This window comes from Octopus bimaculoides, chromosome 6 (genome assembly GCF_046866305.1).
Source record: "Octopus bimaculoides isolate indiv1 chromosome 6, ASM4686630v1, whole genome shotgun sequence".
Taxonomy (NCBI): Eukaryota; Metazoa; Mollusca; class Cephalopoda; order Octopoda; family Octopodidae; genus Octopus; species Octopus bimaculoides.
The window spans coordinates 37,553,210-37,570,709 of NC_142933.1; the positions used below are offsets into that span (position 1 = coordinate 37,553,210).

Consider the following 17,500-nt stretch of genomic DNA (forward strand, 5'->3'; position numbering starts at 1 on the left):
AACACAGGAAACACGGATATTTTGTATACCCTCCTTGTTGACCAAGTAAAAAGTTGACCCTTTTTAGATCCATTTATGTTCATCATACTTAAGTGAATCTAATACAACTTTCATGTAATCATAATTCTCTATTAAATGTACAGAGTGACCAATAGGAAGCGCACTAAACAAATTTCCATTATAGAGCAATACACATTTTAGACTTTTCTTTGGACTATCTATAAAGAGAGTCTCCATTCACTAGGATCATCCTGTTCAACATCCATCACGTTTAACCGTTCCGGCACGTCACAACAGTGAACAAAATATTTTCCAGTTGTTAAGAATGCCAAAAGATCTTTTTCCTTGTTCTGATAAATAATCAATCTGGTTTCTTTCTGCAACAAATTCTTCTCTTTAAGCCTAGAAGCTAACAGTTCTGATAACTCTTTAGACAGTCCTAGATCTCTAGCTTAATCATTAAGTTCTGCTTGGTTGAAGTCTTCACGTTCTTTGCTTGATGCTTCTGCAAAGACTGCATCACTGTTATGTTCATGACTTACATCTACTTCACATATATCATCACTTTCATCTTGCAGTGAAGGTAGAACTTTGAAAACGGATACTGGTATTCCATTTGAGTGAAGCACTGGATGAATTACTGAATCCAGATTTGGGTATCTTATTTTCTGTCACGTTCTCTTGCTATAACCAGGAGTCATTGTGAGACAAAAGTAGCAATCGTTTACATAGTTCTTTGGCTTCCATTATACCATAGGAATGCTTAATGCTGGTTGTTTCCTTGTGCCATTTCTCCATTGGCGTAGATTTTCGATATAGGGTTTACATACATTGTGCGGGCCCACCATTTATCCTGATCACCAACTTTAATCTTTAAGTAAACCAAGTAGGATCTTTTCACAATGTCACTAACGGTCATTCTTTGACTTGGTACTGTAAAACACCCACATATAACAAAATGAGTCAGGGGAATTCAAACATTTCAAACATGGAACTACTGCTGGGGCCAATATAGGCCAGCTCATAGAAAAAAAAATAGACGTGATAAAAAAAAAAAAAAACTATTGCCATTTTAAAACTCAGTGACCCTAAATTACCCCAAAACAGGTCTCAAACTTAAATCAGCAGAAAAAAAGTTAGAATTTGTTGGCCAGTGTAATCACTCTGTTTTATGGTATTCTATAGAAAACGGAGCAACTTAGTCGCGTTTGAAATGAAGCAACACAAAATCTCTTCTTATACTTCTACTTTTAGCAGGAATTGATATAACGCTATGCAATCACTATATCTGCACTGATGATGCATAATATGCTGAAACATCTGCAGATCTTACAGACTGAGAATAATGTCTGCAAAATACCTTTTTTATGTATCAATTTTGAAAATGCATTCCTCGAGAGCTTCTTTCATCTACATAAAACAAGAACAGAACTCCGAGCGAACAAAAGTCAACGAAACAGCCCATCACTAAGCGGTTTGACGGTTTGATTCTAATGATGAAGATTCGAATATGAAAGCCATGGTTCTGATCCCTGCTCACCATTCGGATGGTTAAAAAAACTGAAATTGTCTGAAATATTCGAACTCATATACAAGCGTGCGCGCGCGCGCACACACACACACACACACACACACACACATACACACACAAGCACACACTCATGCGAGCACACACACACACACACACACGCGCGCAAACACGTGTGCGCGCGTAGATTCAACCGAATTTCATGTGCTTGTATATGGGAGGGTGACCTCAAGAACCTTGGAAAACAAATATACATATTTATTATATTGATTACATGCATGTGTATATATGCTTATGCATATTTGTATATATATATACATATATGCATATTTATATATGTACATTTATATATGTATACCACACACACACATATACACACACACTCACACACACTCACACATACATACACCCTACACACACATACACATATATCTGGATTGTGGCGACTTGAAGAAGGAATATATGTGTCTGTATCTATACGTGTATGTATATATATATATATATATATATATATATGCATATATATGTATATATATACGTATGTACGTATATATATATATATATATATATATGCATATATATGTATATATATACGTATGTACGTATATATATATATATATATATATATATATATATATATATATATATATATACGTATATGTGTGTGTATACCAATATGTACACACACTCACACACACAAACACACATTCATGTATATATTTTGTGTCTTTGCACGTATGCACCTATATATATTTTCATGCCTTTATTTGCATCTATGCGTATGTATATATACCATATATAGGTATGTATTTGTAATTTATACGTGTGGTGTGTTTGACGTAGTGTGAGACGTGTGTATAAATGTGTGTGCTTGCTTGTTTTTGTGTTTGTAAACACGCGCGTGTGTGTATACGATTTCTGTCAGTTATTGTGTCAATTACTCGGAACTCGATGTCGAAATTGTATTTCCTGGCTCGTTTCCTAGCAGGCGTCTACCCCCTGGTCAGATATTAACACCCGCTACATTAATTTCAATAGATTCTATTTGACGATGCTCCGATTATGGCTTGTTCTCGCCACTAGGTGTCGCCAGTCTACCACGCTTGAACGTTGTGCAAAATGAATAAAAAAAAAATGAACGAATGAATAAATAAATAAAAAATAAAAAAAAAGAAGCACAAATCGAAAGAAAAAAAAATCCCTCTAATATTCCTCTCGCAATATTTCTTCCGTCGCTATTTCTGTCCGTCTCTTCTCATTACCAGAACAAATCTATAAATAATACCAAAGAAACAACAACAGATCATTACTTCTTTTCTCAGACATGGCATTATTTTCACCTTCAAAATGGACGATCGCATTTTTATATATTTTAATTCATGTATGCATGAATGTATGTATGTATGTATGTATATGTATAACACATATATTTATATATGTGTATGAATGTATTTATTTCTCATAGTATTGTATTCGTTATAACACCACAAATTACTATTTCCTATTTCTATTAACTGTGAAATTTTATATCTAATCAAGCCACGAACATTATGATAATGAAAAATGCTCAGTAATTTATGATAATATTTCATTAGCACACGTGATGTTTCCGGTCAATTCCATACGTTTCTAGCTGTGCCTGCATAGCTCGTCTTAAGGCAAAGAGCTTACAACTTCCTATTATTTCTGAAACTAATCATGTTCTGAATGCTTCTGTGCAACAAAAACTACTCAGAAGAATTTACAGATATTTGATGTTTGGATCTGTCTAGGGACTCTCTTTTACTCTTTTACACTTTTTGACTGTGGCCATGCTGGAACACCGCCTTTAATCGAGCAAATCGACATCAGGACTTATTCTTTGTAAGCCTAGTACTTATTCTATCAGTCCATTTTACCGAACCGCTAATGTTACGGGGACGTAAACACACCACCATCGGTTGTCAAGCGATGTTGGGCGGGGGGGGGACAAACATATATACACACACATACATATATATATATACATACATACGACGGGCTTCTTTCAGTTTCCGTCTACCAAATCCACTCAAGGCTTTGGTCGGCCCGAGACTATAGTAGAAGACACTTACCCAAGGTGCCACGCAGTGGGACTGAACCCGGAACCATGTGGTTGTTAAGCAAGCTACTTACCACACAGCCACTCCTACTCTCTTTTACTTTTTTTTTTGTGTAGTCATTCAACTGCGGCCATGTTGCAGCACTGCTTTGCCGGCTTTAGTCGAACAAATCGGCGCTAGTATTTATTTTTAAGTCTGATACATATTCAATCAGTGTCTTTTGCCGTACCACTACGTCACAGGGATGTAAACAAACCAACACTAGTTGTCAAGTGGTGTTGAAGCTAAACACAAACGTGTGTGTGTGTGTGTGTGTGCGTGTGGATGTATTTATGTATACACAAACACACGCATACACACACATACACACACGCACACACACACACACACGCATACACGCATGCACACACGCACTCACACATATACGCGCGCGCACGCACACACACACACACACACACACACATACACACACACACACACACGCAAACATACACGGTGAGATTCCTCATAGATTTCGTCTACCAAATTCGCTCACAAGACATTGATCGGTCCTAGGTTATAGAAGAAAACACTTGTTCAAGGTGCCGAGTAGTGAGACAAAAGCCAAAATCACGTGTTTGCAGAGCGATTTTGTTAACCTCACAGCCATGCTGCGTGTGTATATTAAATACTTAATATCTTTTGTCTGTATGCTTATATATGCCTATGTGTGTGCATGCATAGACGCGAGCGCTACATACACATGGATATAAAGTTAAAATTGTTTAAAAACTAATACAATGCGCCGAGAAGGGACCTTTTGCTCAGATATATGGAAAGAGACTCTGACAATCACAGGTTTGTATTGTTATAACTTATCAACCAAATACGCAGCAATAAATAAAGCGATTTCTATATCGACGGTGCCGTTCAAAAACTGCATATTGGTATGAGAGAACATTTACAAACAAGTACAACAGCCAAGAACCACATGAAGACATGCCACATTCAAGACTTCACGGTGACATTAAGACAGAAGAGTGTAATATCAAGAATTTGAAGAGGAAGAAGGTCATTTGCATTGATGTACTAAACCCATCGATTTACAATAAAGAACTACATTAGCGTCATGGAGAGAATTTATAGTGAAGTATATGTAGTCATGTATAATGCATTCTTTGGTAGTGGCTGCAAGTTATACTGGTTTCGAATTTTGGTACTAGGCCACCAATTTCGGGGCAGGGGTAAGTCGGTTACAGCGGACCCTGTCCACAGTTGGTACTTATTTTATCGACTCCCAAAAGGATGAAAGGCAAAGTCAACCTCGGCGAAATTTGAACTTAGAACGTAAAGATGGACGAAATGCTGCAAAGCATTTTGCACGGCGTGCTAATGATTCTACCAGCTGACTGCCTTCTGACTGCTAGTTACTATCCTTTCTAACACACACATACATACATACATACATACATACATACATACATACATACATACACATACACACACATACACACACACACATTCATTCATTCATGCATACATACATACATACATACATACATACATACATACATACATACATACATACATATTTATATTGGGTAGTTCAAATGTACAAAAGATAGAGACAAGTGAGAGAACAACAAACAAGGTGTATTAGTTTGATGCTCAGGAAAAACGGAAAACTCTTTGACGTTTCATATATACGTATTATTTGTGCACGCGTGTGTTTGAATACTTTGATATTATTTCACGAAATTCATTCTCTCATTTCAAATTTTAGGTGTTGGAATACGAAATACAACGGAGCAGAACTATTTAGCAGTGATCAACCTGATAACTATCAAATCGAGACATGATATTGAACCCACTTTCTGTTCGTCCGAACACTGACATTGACAGTCCTCTGCAGAGTCCTGAAGAAATAATTGTGCACAACGAAGATAGTGTGGGATCCGAACACAGTGCTGACGTCTTCACAACTCAACCGGAAGTGACGTTATCACCAGCTTCTTCATCGTTGTCTTCCATCCCTTCCCCAAACAGAGTGATGTCCCCTGGTGAGCATTACCCTTCACTCAGTTCTAAATATAAAGGTAAGGCCGTCTCTAAATAATCGTTTGAACTAAATTTCTTTATTATATCTTTCTTCAGAAGGAGCCATTCCAGTTCATTTCTTTTAGATCTCCGAAACGTTGCACGATTTGTTAATGCAAAGACCATTTCAAACAATGGCCTACTCGAGCAAATAATGAAAGCTTATATGTAATAGCTCTATCTGTTAGATATAGCAATCGTTCTATCTTAATTCATACCCTTATGTTATAAGATAACAGCATATTAGATAATGTGGTCCTTCATGCATTATATTTGCACACAGGCAGAATGGTCACGGCTAGAATGCTTTTATCGTAGGTCTGCTTAATCTGGTTCTATCTGATCCAAAATAACATATTAGTGATTTTGGCGCTTCGTTCATGTTTTATTTGACTCCCTGACGTTAAAGATTCTTTACACACACACACACACACACACACACACACACACACACACACAAAACACGCATATATACATGTTTATATGCATATATGAATTTATATGTATGAATATATATATATATATATATATATATATATATATATATATATATATATATATATATATAGGTAAGTGGTAGGTTTGCCTCGATCCTTCAGGGGTAGTCTGAACCATTCTCCAAGTAAATATATATATATATATATATATATATATATATATATATATATATATATATATATATAATATATGTATATATATATAATATATGTATATATATATATATATATATATATAAATATAATATATGTATATATATATATATATATATATATATATATATATATATATATATATATATATATATATATGTGTGTGTGTGTGTGTGTGTGTGTGTGTGTGTGTGTAAGGATTATGTAAATATTACGGGAATGGTGGTAGTTTGAATAAGCTTGAGTTATAATTGTATTATTGATATTATTGGTGTCTTGTTTGGAAGATTCTTCAGTTGTCAGATTAAGGGGGGGGGGTTGATGCAAAACACCGACTTTCAATCAGTATCATCTTTTTCTTGTTTCAATCATCAGATTGACACCATGCTGGGGCACCGCCTTGAAAACTTATTAGTTGAATGAATCGACCCAATACCTTTTTCAAAACCTAGTACTTATTTTATCGGTATTTCGACAAACCGGTAAGTTACGGGAAGTAAACACACCAACGCCGGTTTTCAAGCGATTGTGGGGCAGACACACACACACACACACACACACACACACACACACACACACACACACATATGTATATACGACAGATTTCTTTCAGTTTCCGTCGACCAAATCCATTCGCAAGGCTCTAGCAGAAGACTCTTGCTCAAGGCGCTACGCTGTGAGAATGAATTCAGAACCACGTGATTGAGAAGCAAACGTCTTATCGCATCTTCGTAGAAATCTCCTAATTCCATTTGTCTGAACATTGAGATTATGATGATGTCGCTTTGATATAAAAAAAAGGGAGAAATTATGATATTACGTCTTGAATGATTAAGAGCAAATTAGTTTTAGAAACTGTCTTCTCTGTTCAGTCAACTTCAATTAAATTTGCTTAAACATCCCACACCTATATATATATTATTCCTCAGTTCAGTTTCGCCTTTTAACATATACTACCCTCATGAATCTAGAAACACCTCAATTCCCATATTTCCATTGTTTTAAATCTTGGAAAACTTTTGTTCTCTAGATAAACTAATAAAGGGTCGTGGAAGGTAATATTTGTATATTCTGTATATTTTGTATATTTTGTATATTTTGCGTATGTGAGCCTTTTGTCGATATATATAAATCACTATTCAACTATTTCTGCCATGATTTTATTGGAAATCTGTGTAAAATGTAAAACAAAATAGTGTACAGAGAAAGGAATACCATCATTACCAATAATTTGAGTAGCATCATCACCATCATCAATAACAACAACAACAATAATAATGCAGCCAAATCGGTCGATCATCACTCAGACTGCAGGTCTCTAGAGAATTGTAACCGTGTCGACAATTTCCACTCTGCAGACGTCCTTGTCTCGTTAATACTTGTGCGTCGTCTGCCAGCTAATGGCGACTGAGAGGTGAGGGAGACTAACTTATTATCGATTAAAAGATCATAGCTCAGCATGCTTCGTTGATTAAAATCTATCTTTTACGATATCACCCGGTACTATTAATTGGACAACTGTTTAGAGCTTCAAAATGGTAAACCATTTCTATTAATTCCCTTCCCATCAATACATAGGAAACCCTTTATCTTCTAAAGCTCCATTTGGAGAAAAAAGAAGTCAGTATTTCTGACACACGACCATAACTGAGAATAGATAAAAGTCTAGCCAAGTACAACTGACCTATTTATCTGCTTTTAAACTTGGAATGTTGAAACGACTGACAAACTTCACTAATGAATTAGAACATTGGTAATAGGAAATATTTGGATATGGTTAGCATGGATCTACAATCGAAAGCCTCAAAACTGCAATATTCATCTTGAGAAAGCAAGTCGTATAGACGTATAGGGCAAAAAGCACAAATGTGTACCATTAGCAGGCGAAAAGCGTTCACAAGCTATGGTGGAATTGCTAAATCATGATTTGTATTTTAGCACTATCAACTGCATACTTAGGCAAATTTCACTTATTGGTTCAGAATAGAATTTCGTATATCATACTTAATATGGATATACTATCGAAATTTGTAAAACTACAGGTATTTCTAGCGGTCACCAGATAAGTCAAGCGTTCAATCCTGCATCTGATGCAGCACTATGACATCCAAAATAGTAAAAGTAGAACAGGTAGAGAAAGACAGTTCTATCGAAACGACAGATCTATTCCACTTTTTCTACTGGGGATGAGAGAAAAGATTGAGTTGTAACGACTTTCTTAATCACATATTTATTAAAAAGCGATGCAGTTACACTTCGTAAATGCATGTCTGTATGGGTACGTGCTCGCGCATGCGCGTGCGTGTGTACAAACGAAAGAAAGTTTCACTCAATGCATTTCGCAGAAATTACACGTATTATTAAATAGCAGGTTAACTCACCTCCATACATCTTAAAGTTGCATTTAGAGATACAACTTAGAGTACTTTATCTTTAGATGTCTGACAAGTTGGGTTCGTTGTTCGAGCCTACGAAAGCTTTAAGTTACATGGTGCCGAGTGAAACTATTATGAAATAACATATGTGTGCATGCATATATATATATATATAATTGAAAACGTGTATGCGTCTGGTGCGTGCATGCACATTATGTTAAAATTTTAATCACAAAGTGTATCGCATTTGCAGAGACTCTGGCACGCATTCACTACTACCACTTTCTTGCAAAAGCTAATCCCATCATAAGTAATCACTGTGAATGTATTAGACTTTAAAGTTGATGTTTTGCTTCTTTATTTATGTTGGCAGAAATCAAAGTAGATGAATCTCAATCTCGACGTTATCGAACAGCTTTCACAAAAGAACAAATATCACGACTAGAAAAAGAATTTAGTCGCGAGAACTATTTATCAAGACCTAAACGTTGTGAATTAGCTGCTGACCTCCAGTTGCCGGAGAGCACTATCAAGGTAGATAACTCTATTTCTGTGTATTCTCATTTTTATTATTTACATTTTTTGTTAACCGATATATTCATTTTATGCTCGGCGACATTTGCTTCCGTACTCTCATACATTAATTCCTCTGAACAACAATTTCTTCGACTCTATCTTTAAATCTCTCCCTTCATTCATTCATTCATTCATTCATCCATCCATCCATTCATTCTTTCATTCATTCTTTCTTTCTTTCTTTCTTTCTTTCTTTCTGTCCTTCTTTCTTTCTTTCTGTTTTCTTTCTTTCTTTTTCTATTTGTCTTTATTCATCCATCAAGACATCTATCTTCATATTCCCTCACAATTAGATCTATATATATAAATGTAATCACATTAATACACACACACACATACACATACATATACACACACACGTGCACACGCACACCTGCACACACGTACTCACTCACAAGCGCACATATCTACGTACAGTATGACACACATATAGCAGAGTACCTGAACCGTTAATAATGACAACATCAATAATGATGGAGAAATTGTAGAAAAATATACACTATTAAAGATACTAATGAGAGTATGAGGATGTAATAAAAATTCCAAAATAACAGGAAAATAAGAAAATTATATTTGCCACTCCCTAAATATTATGCAAATTTGATTACATTTAACATGTACATTTAACATTGTAGTCCATGAGGCACTCGTTATTCTACATGTTGTTTTTCTACAATAGATGCTCTACCTAATTTCACAAACGTTGTACATGCATATGCAAATTTATACATGGATTCATGATCTTACAAACAAGCTACATATATTTACAAAGGGTTTTCAAGAGACAACAGGTTTATTTTCTGCAAATGCTGCGTATTTACAACATATTTGACACATTCTGGGCAAGAGGTACAAATGTACAGAATAAACATCATTATTCACATTCACCGCAAAAGTTCTTGATGAACAATAGTTCTTGTGTAGGCATGCCACCTTGGCTTTTTGAATTTTCAATCTGTAATTTCAAATTATTTCTGTTTTTGCTCTGATTAAATGGGAAAATACAGAAATACATGCGTACAGTATATAGTTAGTAAATAGACTAAAGTTGAATACATCATACCTCTCTGTAAGTTGAAAATAAAAGCTAATAATTGAATAAGTATAAATAGAAATACATATAGCATATGAAATATATATTGATAACAAATAATGCATTAGATTTATCAATGAGAAAAAAGAGAAAATTAATTTGATCATCAAAATTTATGAACATATAAACATTAGTTGAGCATTATGAAACAAAGAAGACAGTAAAATAAAATTTCGAATACAAAAAATTAACGGTACGACTCCAGCTCGTGTCAAATAATTTAGAGCTCGTGTTAAATGATTCAGAAAGTAAATCGTGTAAAGTGGAACAAGTTTCACAGTTTCAAATGTTTAAGCGCTACTCACAAGAAAGTATGTATACAAATACACGCAGTATATTATATATATTGATGATTTCACCCATATATAAAATTTTGACTGTATAACACATTTTTTAATATACTTTATTTAATTATATTAGAAATATATCAATGTTCTGAGACACCTGATGTGTGTGTAGTTTGTAAATGACTACTTTTCTGTCTTTCAGGTTTGGTTCCAGAATCGTCGAATGAAGGACAAACGTCAACGAATGGCTGTAGCTTGGCCATTCGGTGTTCCAGACCCAAACATGTTTGCCCTATTCGCTGCAACAATGTCATCTTATTCTTATGGTTTACCCGCTGCGCATGCACAGCTGGCTTACCCAACTTTGGGCTTACCTCGTGTTCCAGCAACTCAAATGACCCCCGTCAGTCCACTGCAACATCGCCGTCCCGAACTGCTGCATTCCCTCACAACACCCTTATCACGTTCATTGGCTTCACTGGAGGCAGCCACAACCCAAGCTGCTACCATCACCTCCCACCCGCAGCCTCACCATCCTACTGCAACCTTTCATCCGGGACTTACATGCGGTTTAAGCTTACAATCTCACGCATATGCGTCTCACTTGCTCAATGCTCAAAATTTAGGTCTTTGTCCCGGTTCGACCCCAGGTAAACCGTGTACATGTCCACACCCTTACTCGGACAGAATTCATCAAGGTATGTTGCAACATCCGAACCTTGGTCTTCCAAGTGTCCTCAACACAGGGGGTTCGCACACAGTCGCATCTATCCAGAATCAAAGTTGATGAGAAAAAAATCCTAACAAAGTAGTCTCTTTGAAATATAAGAAGAAAAAATGTTAAAAAGATTTTAAAACAAAACCACGAAACATAACGGGTATTAAAGATTAATTTCGAAGATGGAAACTATAAACTATGCTGTGTTTGGGCAACTTATCCAGTTTTTGTCTTCATAACTCTTGAACGGAACGCTTCTTTTCCCATCTTCCTCTTTTAATCTTTTTTATTTATATATTTTGGTCTCTGTAAAAAAAAATGTTATCAACTAATGAAGTCGTTGCTTTTATTCACTGCTGTTCTGCAGCTTTCTTTACGTCAGTCTATGCAATGACTGTCGAACATTCCAGACGTCAATAAATTTATTGAAGAAAAAACTTTTGAAGTATTTTAAGAATGAATAAATTCATTCTTTACAACACTGATTTGAATTATTTCAAAATATTCTACACTTCCCTTCTCTCTTGCTTCAATTCATTGTCTTCTTTTCTATTGTTTCCATTTCTTTTAATGGCTTTGTATTACACCTGAAGAATGAATGTCATGGGTTCGCGCCAGCTATTGTATCTCATTAAACATTTAAGGTCAAAGGCGTCGTTTGAGTGAACTACAGTCAGAGAGCGAGAAAGAGAGAGAGAGATACAAAAGAGGCGTTTGCATTTCGCGTAGTTAACGGTGTGATATCTTCAACATATCGATTATTGGCTGTTATATAACAGCATTAAACTATATTGAAGTATAATGCATACATTTTTCCGACAGTCAAGAGTGCTACATTCTGCATGTACAACAGTTAAACACATATTGTTACATAAGACAATGATGGTGTAAATATATATCTAGGGCAATTTAATGTACTGAATCCAGATAATTATGGACACGATTTATGGACAACAGTTAAGTATTGTACTCTACTATATACACCAGTGAATCGTGGTATATAACTTTATACAGTCAGTTAATTCTACTATCTTTACTTCCCATAGTCTTTATCTTTCACATTCCATGACTTCACCAGAGAGAACACAGAAGAATAAAGCTGCTTTTACTCGATCTAATTACAACTTAATAACTCAAATACAACCCGAGAAACACAAAGATCTAGTTAGCTTATATAATTGTTATTGTTTAACCCTAGGTCAGTCCTAATCCGGATAAAAATTTCCTGCCATGACAATGCCGTGGATTTTTATTTTCTATATTTTGTTTTTTATACTTTTTAAAGATTCATTTGTAAAATTTGGTAGGGATTTGATAGTACACGGTGTCAAATAGTACATGTGTTGAATATAATAGAAGTTGATTCGCACCAAACTGAATTCTGCTCGTAGTCCAGTGGTTGGAGGTAGCTTGATTTGTAGATTTTTTCGTGTAATTGAACCACTTTTAAGCTCTTCTATCTATAAATTCTATCTAGCATTTAAAACAAACCACATTCAGACGATGTAATAGATGCTCACTTATACAAACTCATCTCCAAGAACATCTTTCGGATTCCTCCTCCTCCTCTTCATCATCATCATCATCATCATCATCATCATCATCATCATCATCATCATCATCATCATGAAAGCATAATGAGCAGCAGCCGTAAAATGATCTCACTTCTATTCCTGCAAACATACGTTCCCTTTCCCTTCACTTTCGGCATATTTCTTCGAAATAGTGTCGTTGTATCATATTTGCAGTACTTCGTCTTCCACAACTTTTACTCGACATCATGTAATGGGAAGGTAAGTAAGCTCTAAACAAAGTGGTCCGGTCCCCATCCTAGGCTGCAGAAAAGGTTCCTCCGTGGGCCTAATTTTATAACTTGATTTAATACATATGATTATAATTCTCAATATTTACAAACTAAAGCGGCAAGCTGGCAGAATCGTTAGCACGCAGGACAAAATGCTTAGCAGCATTTCGTCCGTCTTTACTTTCTGAGTTCAAATTCCGCCGAGGTCGACTTTGCCCTTCATCTTTCCGAGGTCGATAAAACAAATACCAGTTGTACAATGGGATCGTTATAATAAACTTAGCCCTCCCACGAAAATTACTAGCCTTGTGTCAAAATTTTTAACCAATATTTAGTAATTGGTAACCCATGTTGTATCTATACTGTTATAATTACCAAGCAAAAAATGTATTTTTCTTAATAGATGAGCGGGGGAGAGAGGAGACCTAGAATGTCTGTTTATGCAACAGCTGTTCTGTTCAGGATATATCGATGTAGTACTGTAATGTGGATTAGTATTAGTTATATATGTATGGCCACGATCTCCCATCTTTAAACGGATTAATAAAACTGAAGTATTGAAAAAAGAGAGATTAGCCCAAATGACTCCAGATGGATTACAAGGACACAAAAAAATTTGATCTGGAGAGTTCGGTTGGTACGAACCAATAACCAATATAACGGATTGATCTGAAGAATCTGAAGATTCACAAGTCACTGGTCACTACCGCTACCACTACCACACTGCCATAGTCATACCACCACACTACTACAGTCATATACTCACACTGCTACCAATAGTTGAGCCAACACGAGACGTCTCTGTTATGTTCCTCTATATCAGTGGTTCTCAACCGGGGTCCATATGGCCCCTGAGGGTCTGTATAAGATGTTTTGGGATCATCGCAACAAAATAGTAAATTGGAGATCCACAATAGTATTTTAAGGGCCATTGAAAAAATTTTGCTTTAGGTGTATGCATTGGTATGTGTTGCAAGAAACAGTCAGGTTTCTTGCTCTAACGTTTTACATAGTTGAAGCTACACAAGTTAATGTGAGAAAAACAAAAAATAGGAATTTTGATAGAAGCTTCTCTAAAACTAGCTCGAATGATTATGGGGTCCACCAGAATAAAATAATAATCAAAAATGGTTGAAAACCCCTGCTCTACATGCTAGAAACAACAGCCAAGTATCCTTCAAATTACACCCTGTAGTGTTAAAAAGGGTAGGATATATGAGAAAATATAGTCCAAGAACGGAATGATGACAACTGAAGCAAATTTGAACAAGTATATTTAACTAGCGTTAAGCAACAACAATAATTTCACCATCCATCGTTCTGCATCCCATCATAAGACACTAAGCTATCATTACACTATTATATTTGTTTCCACTATACATTTCTCACTCACACCACCAATAATGACACTCACACACTACTGACTATAAATATCATAGCTAGTCCCGTCGACTTTGCCTTTTATCTTTCCGGAGTTAAGAAATTAAGTATCAGTGAAACACTGTGGTCGATGTAATCGAATATCTCCCTCCACCAAAATTTCAGGCCTTGTGTCTATATTAAAAGGGATTATTTATCGCTATAATACTGGAGTTTACACAGAACTACTATGATGTCAGGTGAACTGGACAAGGTACATGGTCGGTGGCTTGACAATGGCATACGAGTAGTGATGTTCTTTCTACTAAGGGCCAGCAATGTAATCGTATTAATTCGGTTGCAATATGACCAGTCAGATTCATCTAGAAGGACTCTTTTCAAGAATATAATCTTTCTCCTTTACTTATTTCAGTCTTTGGACTGCGGCCATGCTGGAGCATCGCCTTGACAGGTATTTGTAAAGAAACATGTAAAGAAACATGAGAAATAACTCGAAGTGGCTAGTGGCGTGTATTTGAATAACAAAGAAAAACACTGCTACGTTAAATACCTTACAGCAAAATGTTTTGATTTATTAAAATTATCTCCGCCTCTTGAAAATATAATATTATAATTACCAAATAGTAATTATGTCCAGCTCCACTTGAAAAGGGGGAGATACTGGCACTTATTATATCGGAATCTCTTTGCCGACCCGCTAATTATTAAAAAAAAAAAACTCTAATGATACGATCAGTACCTCACATCTCACACACGCAAACGCACACTGATAGATACACACACACACACAGAGATACTTAATATGTATCAATAAATACCATAGTAGCATAACATTTCTGGAATTTTCTTAAGGAAAGCATGACAAAAGGCAATCACTAAACACCAGTAATTAACAATAGTCGCTCAGTTTTCTAGTAGAATCCATTGTAATTCACATGGCGTCGTAAGCAACGGAAGAGAGAATAAACAGTTTGTGCCAGCTCGCCCCTGCTGGTCTTAATGCTCCTGTTGCCGCCCTGTGTGTGAATATCTTTATGGAATCATTGACTCCACAACATGACCGTTCAACAAATATATACAATAACTTGAACAAACAAACAAACAAAAGTACTTAAAAACGTTCTTTGAGCCAGTTCAATGTAGGCTGAAAATATTAAACCGATTACTTCCGGTTGGTCGAACGTCAGTGGCGTCAGAAGGGTGAATGTATGTGCATACGTGTTTGTGTGATTGTGTATGTGTGCGTTACTCGGTGTATTTTGTGCCTGTGTGCGTAGCTGTGTGTGCTTGTGTGTTTTTATGTGTGTGTTTGTGGGTACGTGAGTGTTCGTGCTTGTGTGTGTGTAACGAAGTGAGAAGGAAGGAGAGCGAGAGAGAGAGAGGGGGGCGGGTTATAAAATGTTTTATCAGTACAAAACTATTTAACGAGCTCAATACACGTTTTCACAAATCAGTGTTCTATTTAACGTGTTATATATTTATTAAACAACCCCACACACCCATACAAACACACACACATGCAAACACACACCCATACCGACGCACCTACACCTTCAAACACACACCCACGCACACACACACACACACACACACACACACACACACACACACACACACACACACACATATATATATATATATATATATATATATACCTTTTTATACATCTGTATGTGAACATGTATTTATATTTATATATATATATATATATATATACATATATATATACATGCATACATACATACATACATACATACATACATACATACACATATATGTATAGACACACACATATTACTTGTTTCAGTCGTTGAGCTGCGGCCAAACTGGAGCATCATCTTGGATATACATATAAATACACGCACATACACACACGCACAGACAGACAGACAGACAGACAGATAGATAGATAGATAGATAGATAGATAGATAGATATGTTTGCATTGCCGGCGTGAATGCGTGTATGAATGTACATCATAAATTATAAATAATAATTGCTTATTCACACTTGTGTGCGCCTGTGTTTGTGTATGTGTACAATTCTCTGAAGGTCATCAAAAACTGAAGTATGTGTCCGTGTACCACGCAATCCATATGGTGTCCCTCTTCCCAATATGCAACCAGTCTTTCGGACCGCTTGAAAGACGGTCTTTACTAATTTAGCTGAATTCTTCCTTTCATTCTTGGTAACTTGGTGGCTCGGTAGGCTGTACTTTCGGAGAGAAACTTTCCACATTTTCTGTCCATTTTATGTCCAATTTTACAGACTATACTATTCCTAAGTTTCCTCCAAGATGTTATCATACCATTCCAGAGAGCTAATTTCCAAGAATACATATAATCTTAGGGCAAAGCCACGTGCCGTTACTTCAATCCAAAGGGATCAATTTCTGTGAAAATGTTCTTTCCATACCCTTAAGCAATGCCAACTCCGCTATTAGCTTTTGTCTTTCCAAACCCTTCGATTTCTTTCCCTCTGTTTCTCTCTCTCTCTCTCTCTCTCTCTCTCTCTCTTTCTTTCTTTCTCTCTCTTCGCTCTTTCTCCCAATGATATATTCTTATCTTTGGAGATGTGTTCCAATGTGTTCCATTCCAAAAGAGGAGTACATATATATGTGTGTATGTGTGAGTGTATGTGTATATATATTTAAATATATATATAAATACACACACACAAACACACACACACACACACACACACACACACACACACACACACACACACACACACACACACACATACATATATATATATATATATATATATATATATATATATATATATATATATATATATATATATACATATACATATATATATATAGATAGATAGATAGATATATAGGATCTATTTTAAAACGGGGGCCACAGTTTTCATTAATGTTTTACGTAGTGTTTTTGGTACCGAAAGACTTTCAAACTTCGTATACT

At 35.7% G+C, this 17,500-nt stretch overlaps 1 protein-coding gene across 4 annotated transcripts in view; it reads left to right on the forward strand.

The window, feature by feature from the left end:
• Positions 1 to 11,866, forward strand: part of LOC106876366 (uncharacterized) — a 92,088-nt gene extending 80,222 nt beyond the window's left edge. For 3 of the 4 annotated variants that reach the window (XM_052968901.2, XM_052968902.2, XM_089353756.1), the window contains exons 2-4: positions 5,372 to 5,684; positions 9,084 to 9,244; positions 10,869 to 11,866. In XM_052968901.2, coding sequence (XP_052824861.1) covers positions 5,444 to 5,684; positions 9,084 to 9,244; positions 10,869 to 11,453 — 987 coding nt within the window. In that variant the 5' untranslated portion in view covers positions 5,372 to 5,443 and the 3' untranslated portion in view covers positions 11,454 to 11,866. The remainder of the gene's footprint in view (positions 1 to 5,371; positions 5,685 to 9,083; positions 9,245 to 10,868) is intronic. The other variant, XM_089353757.1, reaches the window with a different exon arrangement.
• The last annotated feature ends 5,634 nt before the right edge of the window (positions 11,867 to 17,500 follow it).